The sequence below is a fragment of the Eptatretus burgeri genome, chromosome 16 (genome assembly GCF_056783735.1).
Source record: "Eptatretus burgeri isolate ZD-2024b chromosome 16, Ebu_testis_v1, whole genome shotgun sequence".
NCBI classification, from domain to species: Eukaryota; Metazoa; Chordata; class Myxini; order Myxiniformes; family Myxinidae; genus Eptatretus; species Eptatretus burgeri.
Genome location: NC_140976.1, coordinates 12,449,244 through 12,466,526, shown reverse-complemented (window position 1 = coordinate 12,466,526; position 17,283 = coordinate 12,449,244). Strand labels below are relative to the sequence as shown.

At 44.7% G+C, this 17,283-nt stretch overlaps 1 protein-coding gene across 7 annotated transcripts in view; it reads right to left on the bottom strand.

The window, feature by feature from the left end:
• Positions 1-17,283, bottom strand: part of TPR (translocated promoter region, nuclear basket protein) — a 95,312-nt gene that overhangs the window by 27,058 nt on the left and 50,971 nt on the right. For 5 of the 7 annotated variants that reach the window (XM_085859480.1, XM_085859486.1, XM_085859481.1 and 2 more), the window contains exons 17-23: positions 5,163-5,296; positions 4,909-5,057; positions 4,577-4,739; positions 3,975-4,109; positions 3,639-3,779; positions 3,266-3,443; positions 3,012-3,178 (exon numbers count right to left, since the gene is read on the bottom strand). In XM_085859480.1, coding sequence (XP_085715606.1) covers positions 3,012-3,178; positions 3,266-3,443; positions 3,639-3,779; positions 3,975-4,109; positions 4,577-4,739; positions 4,909-5,057; positions 5,163-5,296 — 1,067 coding nt within the window. The remainder of the gene's footprint in view (positions 1-3,011; positions 3,179-3,265; positions 3,444-3,638; positions 3,780-3,974; positions 4,110-4,576; positions 4,740-4,908; positions 5,058-5,162; positions 5,297-17,283) is intronic. The other 2 variants (XM_085859484.1, XM_085859485.1) reach the window with 1 other exon arrangement.

Here is a 17,283-nt window from a genome sequence, read left to right as displayed (position 1 = left end):
TGGACATGTTACTTCTACTTACACAATAATGGAGGGAGGTCCTCAATGTCAGATATGACATCAGGGCCATCTCTCACGAGACATCTTGTGCTTTTGATACAGTCTGGCATCCTGCCTTACTCTCTAAACTCTCTACCTTTGGCTTAGTGACTTCCTCTACTCTTGTAGCCAATGTGTGGCACTCAACGAATCCTTTCATCTCTCCGTCAAGGATGGAGTGACCCAAGGCAGTGCTCTGGGCCGAGTCCTATTCCTAATCTTCATCAATGATCTTTCCGACACTGGAAAATTATCTTTATATATTTGCGGATGACTCCACCCTCTGCCACGACATCCCTTTTTCTTCAGATAGGCAGGCTGCTACCTCTTCTCTCTCTTCAGACATTGAAAACAGAAATCACAAGCTGGTCAAACACTTGGAATACGTCTTTCAATACTGAGAAATCTCACACTCTCACTATCCCTCTCTCTGAAAGGATCGTCTAGAAAACCCTTTTATCGACTTTCTCAACAATCCTCATGAGGAAGTTCAGTCATTCATACTCTTGGGTCTCATTGTCATCAATGATCTTTCTTGGGCAAATGACATTTCAAAGCTGGCCTCCAAAGCCAGTCACCGACTGGGCATCTCCATCATACAAAGTCCTTCTTTGGCACACCTGAACTCTTATCCACCTACAAGACATTCATCCGCAGCTTGATGGAGTACTGCTCTCCCCTCTGGGCTGGCTCACCTGCCTCATATCTTGCTCAGTTTGACAGTATGGAAACTGAGGCCTTCAAGTGGAATCTCGCACAATGAAGCTGAGTCTATCACTTTCCCATTGCAGGCAAGTTGGTGGTGTCTGTCTTCTGCTGCCTCCTTTCTGTTATTGCACTCTCTGTTATTTCCATGTTTTGTCCCCCACAGGTTTCTGGAGGGCACACACGGTCCACCATCAACCCCCTTCTTGTGAAACTACCTAAATACAGAATCACTGCTCACCTACACGTATTCGCTCTTCTTTTTCCACCTGGAGAACCAACTTTTAAACTCTCTTCAATCTCATTTTTCCCTCCAGGTCTTCAAGACACCTGTGCACCACCATCTCAGATCATCCCCAATCCAAAACCATGATCTGTTCTGTCCCTTGGAGGCGAATAGCTGTTGTTGGGAGATTATGGCACGCACAGGACGAAGGGAGGTGAAGGCATGCACCAGAGGCGCTCACCACGACGTAGGACCATGGCTTATACTCAAACCCACAACAAATAGACAGACACAAGCAATCTTAATGAATAGGGGGTTTAATAAATGCAAGTCAAACATTCATAATGGAAATAAATCAAAACGGGATGATAATGAAACGTGAGGTGAACTCAACCTAATTTTGAGGCGCATCCACGTAGACAAGGGGTAGATAAAACAAAAGAAAAATCCCTCCCTTTCTTCTGACACTTAGCTTTGTGACCAGAATTGGTCTCTTGTGAACTCGGGCGCTCGAATCCACGTCGTCCTGTGTGGGAAGCTCGCAAAATGGCGCCCAGCCGTTCTCTGGGCGGGAAACGTACAGGAGGCAAATCGGGTGGTGATATTCAACACCAGGGCTCAGAAACCGCCGTGCAACTTCTTTTCACGACTGCACTTGCCGACGCCGCTCCTCTGCAAAATGGCACCACCTTCTTCCCCGATGGCACAACACGAGGTTCTGAGGTGCGATCACACATGACCCAGCTGAACAGTCAATGGCTCGCGTCTTGCTCCATCACGCGAGCAAATTCACCTCAGCATGAACGCGAGAATCGAGCAGCCTTCTTAACCGTGTCGAGGGGAAGCCAGAAAAACGAGACCTGTCTCCAAGCACGTACCTCTCAAAACTCCCTTCATGCTCCTGTTTTGTCCTGATCGACCGCCCATCCTGACTCATTCCTCCTCCCTACCTCAAACCTCTCTGATGTCATCCCGTCCATCATCCACCCCAGGGGTGTGGTCTCGCTAGTTATCATTCCTGGAGGTGGAGTTTTCACCTGCTTGGAAATGTCCGGCTCAGTTGCTGTTGTTGTTGTTGTTCCGAGGACGTGATTCATTTTTATCACCGGTCTTGAAATGCAAAAACATAGGAACAGGTCACAGGGGGCAATCACATACTGGGAGACATTAGCCTTAACCCCAAACTAATCAGCACAGCACCACCCCCAGTGTGGTGACACGTAACACTTAAGCTGACAGTTTCCCTACTTAAGTTACATTGAAATGTCTCCTGCCCATCCATGGACATCGCTACCCCATACAATCCTACCTTTGCTCTGAAATTCCTCCATCTACCCCACAAACACAACACATGCTTTGTCCCCCACAGATTTCTGTAGGGCGCACATGGTCCATCACCAACCCCCTTCTGGTGAAACTACCTAAATCCAGAATCACTGCTCACCTCCACTTATTCGTTCATCTTTTTCCCACCTGCAGAACCAACTTCTACATTCTCTTCAATCTAATTTTTCCCTCCAGGTCTTCAAGACCGGTTCCCCACCATCTCAGATCATCTCCAACCCAAAACCATGATCAGTCTGTTCTGCCCTCATTCACCCACCCCGACCACAATCCCTTCCAAAGTTCCATTTGATCCCTCCTAACAGTTTGCTTCTCTATCCACCTTGTCCACCCCATGCATCCTTTCCTATCTTCAATTCCTCCCCACACCCTTTGTTTGTTCAAGTCTCCCTCTATCTTGTCTGTCATCTCTGCTGTTGGTGTCCCCCTCCCTCTCTCCACTGTTACTTTTGTCCTGTTATTTCCTGATCCGTTCAGTGTACAAGCTCTTCCACGAGAATCGACTCTCAAAAACATTTTTTTTTCAATGTTTGAGTTTCCTAGGTCAATTCCTCTTGGAGTAGATGATGAAACATTCAACATACATACTTTCCAGCCATTTTATTATGACCATGGCAATGCATATTAAAAAAGTCCTGCCATACATTCTCAATGCCCACCCCACCACCACACAAAGCACCTGTGTGCAGAATCACACCTGCTTTTCTTGAGACAAAGCATCCTCCAAGTCAGAACACATGCTACGTAGTTGTCGCATACTCTCTGCACTCTGCTCCAGTCGTGCGCGCAAGGACGTCTCCAGTTGACGTGCTTCTTGCAAGGACATGCGCAACTCACCCGCTTCGCCTTCATCTACAACAAATACTGTATATCAAAACGACAAAACAAATTTGCAAGACAAGCCAGACCAGACATACAAGAGGCCAAGAAAAGGCAGAAACAACCATATACCATCTTGATTCTCCACTGAGGTAGGTGGTCGTGATGCCGAGGCAAGGCGGGCCTCTGTTTCTGCTAACTTAGTACGCAAAGTGGAGGCAGAAGTTGAAGCTTCACGTAGCTGCTCGCGCACTGTGGCATGGCTTGCACTCTCAGCAGCCAAAAGCTTTCGGAGCTCAGACGTCTGTGCCTGTGGAAGAATGAAAAAAAAACCAATGTCCTGGTAATACAGGTGAAAGTACACTGTCAACTCCTTTATGTGTGACTGATGTGCAAATTCCTCCACAAGCCAAGAGTTGGTGAAAAAACATTTTTTTGAAAGAGGATCCCAAAGACAACTTGCCAACTGTTCACAAACATCAAGATGAGGTAACCTTGCACAAACCTCAGCATTTCGAACGGCTTCTCTCCTCGTTTCTTCTTCCTCTTGTAATCGTTGGCGCAGTTTATTCAACTCGGCATCTTGCTTTTCGAGGCGGCTTTCCAGCCGTTGTTTGTCACCAACCTCAGCCCGCTCCAGGTTCAACTAAGAGCAAGAATTCTTATTCTTCAGAAACCAAACTGGTTTGCAGAATATTATTGTCCATTATACCAAACTGGTACACAGTAGCAATGTCACATGTGTAGGGTATAAAGGGAAGCAGAGATGGAAATTAAAGTTTTTTTTTTTCATCTCCTCCAAAAGAGATTGCCGTTAGCTGCACTAGAAAGTAAAACCTACCTGGATTAGGTTAAGGTTTGTGAGAAGAGAAGCTTGGGCCCTCTTCTCAACAAGAATAGCCTCCCTCTCCTTGCATAGACGGGTCTCTGCTGTACGCAACATGTCCCTTTCTTGCCGTAGGCTGTCTGCCTGCACCTGCACAACCACACACAGCACCGCTAAAGATTTTGAACTCATTCATGCTTGTTAACCAACACTATGAGCTAACATAGCATACAGATCATTAATCCGAATCAATTATATTTGGTTTAGGATAAAATGGAATACTCATCCCTGTGAAGTCTCTCGCTGGTGGATAAGATGAACAGTGGTTATTTTATCAACAAAAAATTGATGAGTTTATTTATCTAGCGGGAGGTCTACAGTCAAGGCAAAATATTTAACTTGAAACACCCGTCACACCTCAATGACCACAGGGATAAAACACACCCATTAACTTTTAGTTCATAAAATCCATTATATTTTATAAAAGGCCAACTACACAACCATGGCCAATGGCAACCACCCTCCAACACCAAAAATTTGCAGAGATTCCGAAATTAAACGGTGCTAGTTATATTGTCTGAAGGCCGTTGCATCCTTCTTTCACATAACCATCCAACCTGTGCTCTGTTGAGCTTTTCATTGGCAGTTGTTAGATCAGAGGTAAGAGAAATCACTGCCTCTTCTTGCTTCTGGCACGACAGCGACATCTTGCTGGTTCTGTCGCGGAGAGTACTTAGCTCCTTTCGGTAGCTCTCCAGGTTAGTCTGCATGATTTCCTGCCTGCACTCCCAGTTAACATAAACTACACACTTTTGGCAAAAATCAAGCAGATATCGATACAAATGCATCGATACGAATACCAAACCACATATGCAAATAGTAAACAGAAGAGTCAATCACCCCACCCTCAAACAGAAACGGTCTTAAATATATTAATAAATTTCCAAACCGTTTTGTGGCAAACTCGAGCTGTGAGGAGACGCGAGTGTTCTCAGTGCGAAGTTGTCCTACTTTCTGATGGAGGCTATCAACAACATCTTGCTTCTCCCTCTCCTTGTCCCTTGCCTCAGTTCGAACTCTCTCCATCTCCTCCCGCATCTACACCCAAACAAGGTGAACAGCAGTTAGGTGAGGCACACACTGATCAAAATAAATAAATAAAAACAAATAACAGGCAGACCACACAAAAGTTCAAAGTCTCACCTGAGACAAAGCAGCCTTTGCTTCTGTGGCTGCCTTCTCACTTGCGGCCAAGCCTCCGGCCGAGCTGTGTTCTGGTCCGGTCGTTTCACCATCCTGGTCTGAGTGGATCTGGGCTTCGGTTTCCTTCTCTGGCCCTAGATGAGAACAAATTGAAGTCCAGACTTGACAGATTTGTGGCAATCAGCAGATCTTTGGTTTGTGGCACAATATTAGTGAAGTTATCAACTTATATTACCTCCACCACTGAAGGTGGGTGGAGGTTATGTTTTTACCCGTCTGATGTCTGTGAGCAAGATATTTCAAAAAGTTGTGGACGGATTCGGACAAAGCTTGGTGGACAGGTTGGGTGCGTGACAAAGAACAAAAGATTCAATTTTGGTGGAGATCCAGATCCAGATCCAATAATTTTTTCAGTGGTCCTTTACTCTTGAGTGATAGGGCGACACGATACATAACATCACTAAAAGAGCCTACCCGTCACTTCGCTGATGGACCAGTCATCCTGTTTGCCAAAAATTTTGGGCGAGAAGGAGAAGGACAGGAAGACAAATTTATCCGTGCATAGAGTGCTTTAACCCCGACTCCCCACCTCCCGTCCCAGTCCTCACATCCCACTCCACCTCCACTTTGCCCCCCCCCCCCACCGTTCACTCTGATGTCCCTTCCTGCGAGAAAGGTCTCACACACGATGACAGGCTTTGACAGGTCCCTTCATTTTTTATTTTTGGAGGGGGGGGGGGAAGTGGGAGGATGGAGAAGGAAATGGAGAAAGAAAAGAAAAACAAATTTACCCGTGTGAATAGTGCTTTAGCCTCAGTGTTGCCCAGGTAAAAAAGGAAATTGTAATACCATCTGCCACGACCACCAGGTGGTGCGATACGGTACAAATTTACATCGAGAATTTATTGCTATAAGGTAAACGTGCAAAACAATGGGTCAAATAGGGTGACAATAGGGGTGTTTTAGGATATTAGGTCAACATTGGGTCAGTTTGAACGCTGATTTCCTTGAATCTCAATTTAACGCGACCCCCGCTTTTTTCGCGATGACAGTTTATGGACCTCAACTATAGTGTTATAACAGGGCCACACTGCAGTTGTTTATCATTATCAAGTATTATGTACTGTACATAATTGCATGTGCTCTACTGTACTTTTAGACGACTGGCAGTGCTACGATGGCTACGACATCACTAGGCGATAGGAATTTTTCAACTCCATTATAATCTTATGGGACCATCGTCGTATATGTGGTCCATCGTTGACCGAAACGTCGAAATGTGGCGCATGACTATATATATGTTGGGATTTGTACCTTTGTTAAAGCTTTGTTTTTCCAAACTCAATTCACTCACCTGCAGTTAATTAAAATATATTCCTGCTTGCTGTTCACAAAGGAACATTGGAATACCGTGTGTAGAGATAATGATGGGGTCAGTCTTGAGTAATCCACAAGAATGCTGTTAGCAGCATTAGGGAAGAACTTTGCTTCCTCGTTATCTTGCTTGATTCATGGTTGTTGAAGAACATAAGCCAGTTGCTGAAGGCAGCTGGTCAGGTTGAAAGAAAGGACAATTGCGAAATAAGCATTTGTCCAAGATAGAATCGTATATAAGAGAGTAGCTCAGTTGATAGAGCCAGAACACTCTACCAGTAACCTCAATTGCTAATTGGTGTTCCTGGTGTTTGCTGCTATCTGTGCGGCCGCATGTATTCGTAAACAATAAACAATTTTCTCTCAAGTACATCGACATCTTCATGCCTTGGTGAAGGGTGATTGACACCTCGACATACAGTATATGTCTCAAAAAGTTTTGGACACATTTGGAAGAAACTTGGTGGACAGCTTGGGAGTGTGACATGTGGACAAATTGATTCAATTAAGGTGAACATCCGAATACAATAATTTTTTTAACATGTAAAGTGATTATTCACCATTGTGAGAAGGGACAAAAATGATATATAGCAAGATATCTCAAAAAGTTGTGGACAAGTTGTGACAAAACTTGGTGGGAAAAAAAAAAGCAGACGAGATGGTTTGGTGACAAGAACAAGCCGATTAGATTTTGGTTCAGGTCCAAATGCAGGTCCAGCCTATCAGTGGGATCCAAAACGTTAAGCAGGATCACTGCTCACCACCACTTATTTGTTCTTTTTTTTCCCCGCCTGTTGAACCAACTTCCACATTTTCTCCAATTGCATTCTTCCCTCCGGGGTCTTCAAGATACCTGTTCACCATCATCTCAGATCATCCTCAATCTAAAACCATGATTTTTACAACCTTTGTTAACCCTAACCAAAATCCCCCCTCCTCCTAATTTTCCAGTTTTTCCTCTTTGGAGTTTCCTTCTCCATGCATGTGTGTTCTGCGTCCTGGTTTTGTCCGTTATGTCCCGATCCATTCAGTGCACTAGCTCTTCCACAAGCCTCGAATACGTACAAAAAAAATTTTCAGCCTGGTGGAGGTATGCACTCGACAGAGTGCTGTTTTAGTTGTATTTTGTAACATCTATGATGCTATTACAATGGCAATCAGATAGTGTATTGTTGTTACATGATCAATTGAAAATGAAAAGATTTTGGATTTTGATTCTCCTCTCAGTTATTTTTTTATATTTGTAGAATTAAAACTCATCTTTCTCACTCACCTCCACTCCCCAGCCCCCCTCTCTTCCGATCCGGAATGAATATTCAAACTGCATTGTGGAGAGTCTCATCCACCAAGATACAAATTATTCAAATGTGATGTAATGTTGGTTGAGTCAATTTGTATGAAAATGGACTGGAAGGCAAACTTTTAGGTTCAAAGCAAGGTAAAATAAACGACCATCAAAAATAAATTCCACGCCAATCAAATATGAGCAATCCTGACCCTGCAAGCCGGAGAATAAGAACTTGGACTTCCGTTTCTGCTTTACCCAAAGTGTCTATGGACTTGAAAGTAATGCTTCTGCAACATACACTTCGAGTTAACAGGCAATTAATTAAAGTCAAGCAATCTATCTGGCAGGTATTTCTTAATCATGTCCTTTCATATGTATTTGCGAGCTGAATGGCTAGTTTTCCCGTATTTACGAGCAGAGCCATATCACTGTCGTGGTTAAAAAAAAAAGAAGTTTGCATTCATAACCCGTTATCCAATACGAGATAAGTGGGACACCATACATCTTGCATGAATATGACTCATCAGTACAAGGAATCTGCAACCAACGTAAGAACTTTCACCGATAACAGCCACAAATGATGCCAAGGGTTGTGGAAAGCACGAGTGGAGGGGGCTTAGCACTTTTTTTTTGACACCACACCACACTGCACTTGGGGCATTCCATGTCAAGTGTACACACCCTCCCGACACTAATACCTCATTTTCTCCCCATATGTTGGTCATTTATTCACTTGGGTGAAAAAACTCAAAGTACCAACATTTAGACCTATAGGCACATCGGGGCCCATTTTAGGGCCCCCCCAAATTTGGGCGCCCTCGGCTGCCCCACAATCTTCCAATGGCCATATCACAGGTTGTAGCACTCCGATTTGGCTGATCTTGGGATCAAAATACTCGTAAAAGCGAGATCTTTCGAATCGCGTAAAGTAAAATCACTCCGAAACAGTAATTCAAAAAGTTATAGTTTGGGGCGCCCTTTGACCTTGGGCCCTCGCTCTCCAGCCAAACCGATGGTCCCGATTTTTTCGTGTGAGAATACCCCTTCATGTACTCCAACACCTCAGCATAAATGAAAATGGGATCTCAATGGGTTCAAGTGTGATGATGGTTTTATTGTTCAGGGACTCGGGTGCTGGAGAGACAATACGCCACAATACATAGCACAATATTTGAACACAAGATTTCCAATACACTATATCAGTATATTGTACATAAATTTTCCACATGCACATGCAGGAACTGGAGTGATACTAGTACGAGTGAGAGTTTTTCCTAGCATATTATAGTCAAGATTTTTTGCCAACCAATGTTTTATTTGACAGCTGTGTTTCTTTTTTACTGATTATGTAAGTTCTACCTGTAGCAATTTTTGGTTCTACGGAAAGAAGTATATCAGAAATGTCGAAAATGCAGTGATCTTCAATGTCAGAAAAAAAGAAACCATTTGCAGGCCCGTTTGGATGAAGAAAATTCACTTTCACTTCATGAGTGTCCTGAAAGGCTTCCATGATGCAGGCAAGCCACCATTTTCCATCATAGTGCACTGTGACATAACCTGAGTTTCCCATTAAAAGTTGGTGCAGATTTTGAAATAGCTGACTCGATACGGTGTTCCTCGCTAAGGCTGAATTTGCGTACTTGAAGAGCAGTTTCAGAAATAGGGATGAAAGCATGAAGTTTTTGAGTTCCAGCTATGGTTTTGGCCATTTTTAACCTTTCTTCCAGATTTCGTTCTTCCTCGTCAAACGCCTCTTGGATCCCGTAACCAAACTTCGTTACATTCAAACCATTTTCAGCAAAGGCGAAAAGATCTTTTGGAGAAATAATTTGACTGTCGTAAGGTCTACGCAGGCTCTCACGTGTTGCTTCTCGTTTGACTGTACCCCCCACACCATCTGAAGGGCCCTTGCCATGACTTGTGGCAAAAAAATGCCATTCTGCGTCAATACCATACTCTGATTTGTGACGACATAGGTTTATGAAGGTTTTGCAATTCTTTTATTGGCCAGCGCAACCGTCTGAGAAATAGTAAAGTTTCTTTACATTTCCAAGGCGAGATTTCAAGTGTTCAATGAGAATTCTTTGGAAGAGGTGGACTGAGACGTCGTGAGTATTGCATTCTGATATAATCGTGGTTGAATTTGCCATCGTCCGATTTGAAACAGTAAACGCAGGGGTGAATTGTCGCTTGAGAGCAGTTCCGATCGAATCTCTGGGCCGCATCCTGTACAACAAACGAATAGTTCTCTGAGAAGTCTCCAATAATGACAAATTCTCCTTCACCGATTTCGTCTTTCCTATTTTTCAGAAACCGACATTGGTCCTTGGCAATGAAGTCATGTCTCACGAATTTCACCATGCGTTCACAGAAATGATTAATGAATTCTTCCAAAGGCAGGACCATGGAGCTCAGTTCAGATCTGTCGGTGGATGTCCACCGTTTAAACTGAATTTCATCAACATCCTCCAGTTCATAAGCACTCAGTAGCTCGGTTTTGAAGTCTTCAATTGATGGGCAACTTTCACAAGTTCTGAAATAACATGCCGGTTGTGCTGGGTTACAAACTATGCGTGCTATCACATGATGATAGCTTGGAAGTTCGGCTATCTGTGGCATTTTGGAACCAAACATCATGAGTTTCACATTTTGATGTATCGTCCATACACATACACTGTGTGTACCGCCTGAACCGGCCAGGACACACTCCGAGGGACGGAGCATGGCGAACTTCGCATATCCAACTTTCAAGCCAGGGTTCTTCTCTTTGAATTTCTGAAACAGTTCCTTGAGATTGTTTAGTACCAGGCACTTTTGAATTTTGTCTTTTCCATGTTAATTCCTGACCACCACACAGTGCTTTTTTCTCGGCATTATTCGGCTGACTTCATCACTTCAGTAAAATTCGGTTACGGCGGATTTCACTTTGTCAGGCAATATTTTACCCTGTTTGGGATTTGGAGACGATAGCATACCATTTTCTTTCTCTAAATGTTTGGCTTGCACAGCCATTCTTTGGGAGCAACTGAATTCACTCATCATCCCTCTGATGCTCATATTCCGAGCAAATATTGTCAGTACACGTATTTGCTCTGAATGGCTCGAAACAACGTATTTTTCTTTCAGGCTTTTGATCACCTCTGGCATGCAGTTTTCATCACATTTTGATGCTGTATTTTGTGTTTTCTCCGCAGTGCTTGGTCCAGCAACTAGTTCTAATTTCTTTCGCACAGAATTTTCCACTTTACTTCGCTTTTCAGGAACGTACCCTGGGTTCCTTTCCGCCTTTCGTTTGTCGAATGGGCTTTCGCCTATCATCAATAATGACTGGTTTAATAGGTCAACTTCTGCTTCTCGCTCAAAAACCTCCTCGTCCTCATCTGTCAAAATAGATTCTGCAATGCCTTCTATAGTACCTTCTGATGATAATTTCGAACTGGTCGAAGATGATTCTTCAATACGCTCTGGTGACAACTGAGAAAGTTTTTTTTTCTGCACGAAGTACAAAGTCTGTCATCTTTTTTCAACTTTGAAGAAAATTTCATCAACATATCATTTGACACATTGCGAAGACCTTTTCGTTGTTTTGTTTTATGGCAGCTGAACGGATCGCAACAGTATTTTCGGAACTCCTTTCAATCTTCAGTCGCCATGCTTACTGCAAGATAGGCAAAAACTGAGATTAGCCTATTTATAACTTAATTAGATGATGGTTATACAAAAAATGTACACTTAAAAATCAATAGACACAATAGGCAGAATAATTTTCACAAATGATGCAAAATATATATATATATATATATATATATATATATATATATATATATATATATATATTATATATAATATATATATTATATATATATATATATATATATATATATATATAAATAATAGTCCAGAGATGATGATTGTCAATTTCAGACATGGTGACGTCATTGGAACAATGACGGCAAACGTCGCCCAATGTCGAATCAAGAATGAGTGATATGTGGACCCCGAACAATAAAACCATCATCACACTTGAACCCATTGAGATCCCATTTTAATTTATGATGAGGTGTTGGAGTATATGAAGGGGTATTCTCACACGAAAAAATCTGGATCGGTTTGGCTGGGGGGGCGGGGGCCCAAGGTCAAAGGGTGCCCTAAACTATAACTTTTTTAATTACTGTTTCGGAGTGATTTTACTTTACGCGATTCGAAAGATCTCGCTTTTACGAGCATTTTGATACCAAGATCATCCAAATTGGACCACGACAACCTGTGATATGGCCACTGGAAGATTGTGGGTCAACCAGGGCCGCCCAAATTTGGGGGGGCCCTAAAATGGGCCCCAATGGGCCCCCAGGTCTGAAAATTGACACATAATGTTTTACCGTGGATACAAACACTTGCACAAAAAAAAGAGTGAAATCTGAGATGAAGTATCAAAATATCGCTGAAAAATGTGTACACTTGACATGGAACACCAAACTGTGGCTTTTTTTTCTTTTTTTCTAACGACATTAAAGCAACACTAAATCTGGGTCAGATTGCGGAAGTGTGTGTGTCAGGGTGGGGCTGAGGTGTCATACACCAGACAGAGGTCTCCTTGGGTTAACCTGTGGCTGTCCCTTCGGGTGGGTGCCTGCAATGTCCGATCCCTAAAAGAGGATGATCACCTGTCTCTGTTATCATCTGAGCTCAAACATTTGAACAGCTCAAGTTATCATCTGAGCTCAAGCTGTGTTAAATAAGCTGATTCCAATGGTAATCAAGGTAACACCGGTCAACGAGCGTATTATGAGACGAAGGATTTGTCACTCCTTGGGTGTCATTTCCCTGGTCTCTGTTTATGCTCCGATTGAGGAGAGTGATCTCACCGTAAAGGACGCACTCTATGCCACGCTCGAGTCTGTAGTTGATCAGTGCCCCAGGCGAGAAACTCTTCTCTGCATCGAAACTCTTCTATGCAGAAATTTCAATGCATCGACTGTAACTGATGGGGATGGTTATGAGACATGTGTTGGTCCCCATGGGTCAGGAACTGTAAAACAGAATAGCACTAAGTTCCTTGACTTTGGAAGAAGTCATGGACTTAGGGTGGCCGGTTCATGGTTTCAGCATCCACAAGCTCATCGCTGGACTTGGTATTCCAACACTGGTGGTGTGGCAAAGAAGATAGACCATGTACTCATTGATGGTCGATGGAGGATGATCCAGAACTGCAGGGTCTACCGGAGTGCTCAGTTCCTCAATACTGACCACAGGCATATGGTAGCAACTCTGAAGTTGCAGGATATATGCGGGAGAATGGTACCATCCAGGTCTCGACTGGATGTTGGCAAGCTCAAGGATGAGAAGGTAGCTGAGGAGTTTGCGAACAGGCTGAGTGGAAAATTGGGGCATCTGGGTGCTTTGGAGAATCCTGAAGAGTTGTGGAGTGCCTTCAAGACCACCATCCTTGATGTTGTCGGTGGATGTCTTGAAACTCACCGTAGGGTGAAGAATAATTTAGTCTCTCAAGGGACACTGGATACCATTGACCGCAGTCGCAGGGCCAGGCTGAATGGCAGAGCTGAGCTGTTCAGGGAGCTGAGGCGTAAAACTGTATGTGCGCTGCGATTGGACAAGGATGATGTGCGAGGAATCTGTGAGGGGGTAGAGCATCACCTGTGGTCAAGCAATTCTCGTCCTGCTTCCAGGGGAATTCGCACATTGCGTTCCTCCAAGCACATTCCTTGGTGTACTGCGGTTAGAGCGGAGGGTGGAGGGCTTTTGACAGAGGAATCCAAAATGAAGGTCCGCTGGGCTGGTTACATTGAGCGGCTCAACCAGGCTGATCCACCAACTGTTGAGTTGGATGTCAGGGGTGTTACAATCCCTATTGCTGACCCTCCAATAAACTGTGATCCACCTTCGTTTCTGGAAACAGGCTGCAGTGAACCAGTTGAAATGGGGAAAAGCTCTTGGGATCTGTGGCATCCATGCTGAACTTCTCAAGGCTGGTGGAAATGCTTTATTCATGTCGTTCCAGGCAGAGCACAGAACTGCATGCAACAGAGGCATCATCCCAACTGACTGGAAGAGGGACCTTGTTGGCTCTCTCTGGAAAGGGAAGGGTGATCGCCGGACTGTAACAACTACTGAGGGGTGACGCTGCTCTCAGTGCCGGGCAAGGTCTTTGCTCGGATCATTCTTGATAGGGTTCGCCACCATCTGCTTAAGCACCAGCGTTCAGAGCAGTCAGGCTTTTTTTTGTATACATTGTCAAGGCTCGTGTGAGAGCTAACACACAACGCACAGCAAGGGGGCATGAGACAAGAGGGGCGGGAGTGGGAGGGACAAAACAGTGGGGAACAGACATTAGGAGATCTGTGGAAGGGAGAGGGATGGGACGGGGAACATGGGGAATAGAAGATGGACATTTTAGGGACTTTCAGGAAGGAAAGCAGGGAATTTGAAGGAAGTGGGCTTGGGTGGATTATCGGGGGTAGAAAAGATTGAGGATTTGGATGGGGGATTATAAGAGGTGGTGGTGAACAGCTGTTTTGAACGCCTGGAGGGAGGAATGGGAAAGAATAGAGTGAGGGAGTTTATTCCAAAGGCAGGAAAAAGGGGAATGAAAGAGTGAAGGTGAGCAGTGATTCGTGATTTTGGTAGTTTTACCAGAAAGGGGTGGTTGGTGGACCTTAAGCGCCCTCTGGAAATGTGGTGGGGACAAATCGCAGAGAGAGCAGGGGGGGCAAGGCTGGAGAGGAAACGGTAGAAGACAGAAAGACCACCAATCAACCTGCAGTGATTGAGTGAGAGGCCTAAAGACTCAGCCTCATTGCGGGAGATGCCGATGATCCTAATAGCCCTGGTTTCTACAGCGTGAAGCCGAGGAAGGTGGGAGGCAGGAGCATCAGCCCAGAGGGGAGAGCAGTACTCCATCAGGTTACGGACAAAAGCTTTGTCAGTGGTCAGGAGCTCAGGAGGGCCGAGGAAGGACTTTGCACGACGGAGGATTCCCAGTCGGCGACTGGCTTTGGAGTCGAGGCTGTACATTAAAGAGGTCAACGACTGACCGTATCCTTGCCCTTCGGGTCCTCACCGAACGCAGACGAGAGTTTAGGCAGGGGCTGCTTGCAGCCCATGTTGATCCCTGCAATGCATTTGATTTAGTGAATCGGGATGCCCTCTGGAGGATTCTTGGTCTTCGTGGAGTGCCACCAGAACCGATCAATCTGATGTCTGAACTATACTCTGGTAATGAGAGTGCGTTGAGATGTGGTGATACCATCTCCAACTTATTTCCAGTTGTTTTTGGAGTTCGTCCGGAGTGTGTACTTGCCCCCACACTTTTCAGCTCTTGTATGGACTGGATTCTCGGGAGAATGCCAGAGAGATGAAGCTGTGGTGTGTCGTTTGGGAATGTCAAGATCTCTGACCTTGATTTCATAGATAACGCAGTCATCTTTTCAGAGACTCTGGAGACCCTTTTGCGGGCTCTCGATGTGCTGAATGAGGAGTCGGAGCCACTGGGATTACGCGTTTCCTGGATCAAAACTAAGACCCAGGCTTTCAATGACATCTTGGGTGCTGCTATCTTGTCTGTACCTGGTTGCGGTGAAGAAGTTGAGGTCACGGAGAGATTCACTTACCTTGGCAGTGATATTCATGTCTCTGCCGGCTGTGAGCCAGAGGTCAATAGACGTCTGGGTCAGGCCTGGGGAGTCATGGATTTACTGAATCATGGGGTGTGGTGCTGTCAGTACCTGTCCAGAAGGATGAAAGTCTGAGTCTTGAGGTCCTTGGTTCTTCCAGTCTTGCTCTACGTATGTGAGACCTGATCTCTGACCAGGGATCTGAGAGGGAGACTTAATTCCTTTGGTACTCGGTCTCATCGGAGAATCCTTGGTTCTCGCTGGTCGGACTTTGTCTCCAATGAGTGGTTGCTGAGAGAGACTCAAATGAGATTTGTTGCCTGCATAGTCCGTCGGCATCAGCTGTGGCTGTATGGACATGTGGCTCGTTTTCTTGACGCTGATCCTGCTCACCAGATTCTCTCAGTGAGGGAGACTTGTGAGTGGAGGAGGCCAATCACATGCCTCATGGTTGCAGCAGGTTGATCAGCATCTCCAGGAAATGGCGACGCGCCAAAGCGTCTGCCTGAGGTTGTCCAGACGGAAGCAGTCGCTGCGGAAAGTGGAAGCAGCATGCTGCTCCGGCGCATGCTCCCAAACCTGACCTGACCTATAGAGAAGAATGCAAAAGATCATCTGATAGAGGAAGACAAATGAAGAGATGGTGAAATACTCTATGGACAGTCAGACAGAAAGAAAGCAGGTCTGCTTGAGAAACAATGCAAGGGGAAGGACTCATCTCTCATGGAAGACGTTATCCTAAGAAAGAGACCAAGAGGAAGACCAAGCAGGTTGGAGAGACTGAGAAGGAAACTTTATGTGGAGGATTAAAGAGGTAGAGGACCGGGAGAGATGAAGAACGAGCAGGAAGTAAAAGATGTGCCATTTGCTACTTGATTTGCTGTATCCTTTGAAAGAAAATAATTTTTTTAACGTGGTTTTCAAATCATCAACATATATTATATGTATATGTATGGATGTGTATATATATATATATATATATATATATATATATATATATATATATATATATATATATATACATACAGTAGACTAGGCGTAAGTCGGCAGCGTGTAACTCGTCACTTCGCCTAAGTCGGCAGCGTCAAAACGTCCCGAATTTATCTCATGTTAAATCCCTATGAATAAAGGGTCATCCCTCTGTAAGTCGTCATCTCTAAGTCGTCAGATGTTGTCTGTTCCCGCGTAATGGAAACTCAAGTAAATTACCACTCCTAACTCGTCACACGGAACTGCTGCCTCGTGAGAAGCCAGATTTCATGGAATCGTGATGCTCGCTCATTGGTTTACACCGCCAGTGATAGGCTATTTATAACTGCGTACAGACGTTGATCGCACTGCAGGCAGGACAATGGCGACTAAGCGTAAGCTTACAACTAAAACCTACCAAGAAAAATACGACATTATCCAGTTTTGCGAGGCAAACCCACTGATGAAGAAAACAGCCATAGCTGAGAAGTTGGACATCAAACGGCAGACATTGAACGATATCTTGAAGAATAAGGGCAAGATATTTGGACAAGTGGAGAAGATCGCGAGGCCGGTGGTAAGTGTGAAACGCGTGAAATGTGTGTCCTTTGAAGATATCGATGACGCGCTCATCATCTGGTTTCGGCAAATGTCGGCTCAGCCAAGTATTCGGTTGGATGGTGAAATGTTGCTGCTGAAGGCACGTAAATTCGCTGCGGACCTCGGGCATGATGATGCCGAGACCTTGCCGATGCACTGGATAGACAGATTCAAAGTTAGGTGGGGAATTGGCAAGGTCAAGAAGTGCGGCGAATCAGGCAGCGTGGATTCGGCAGTGGTGCACGACTGGAAGGATGGC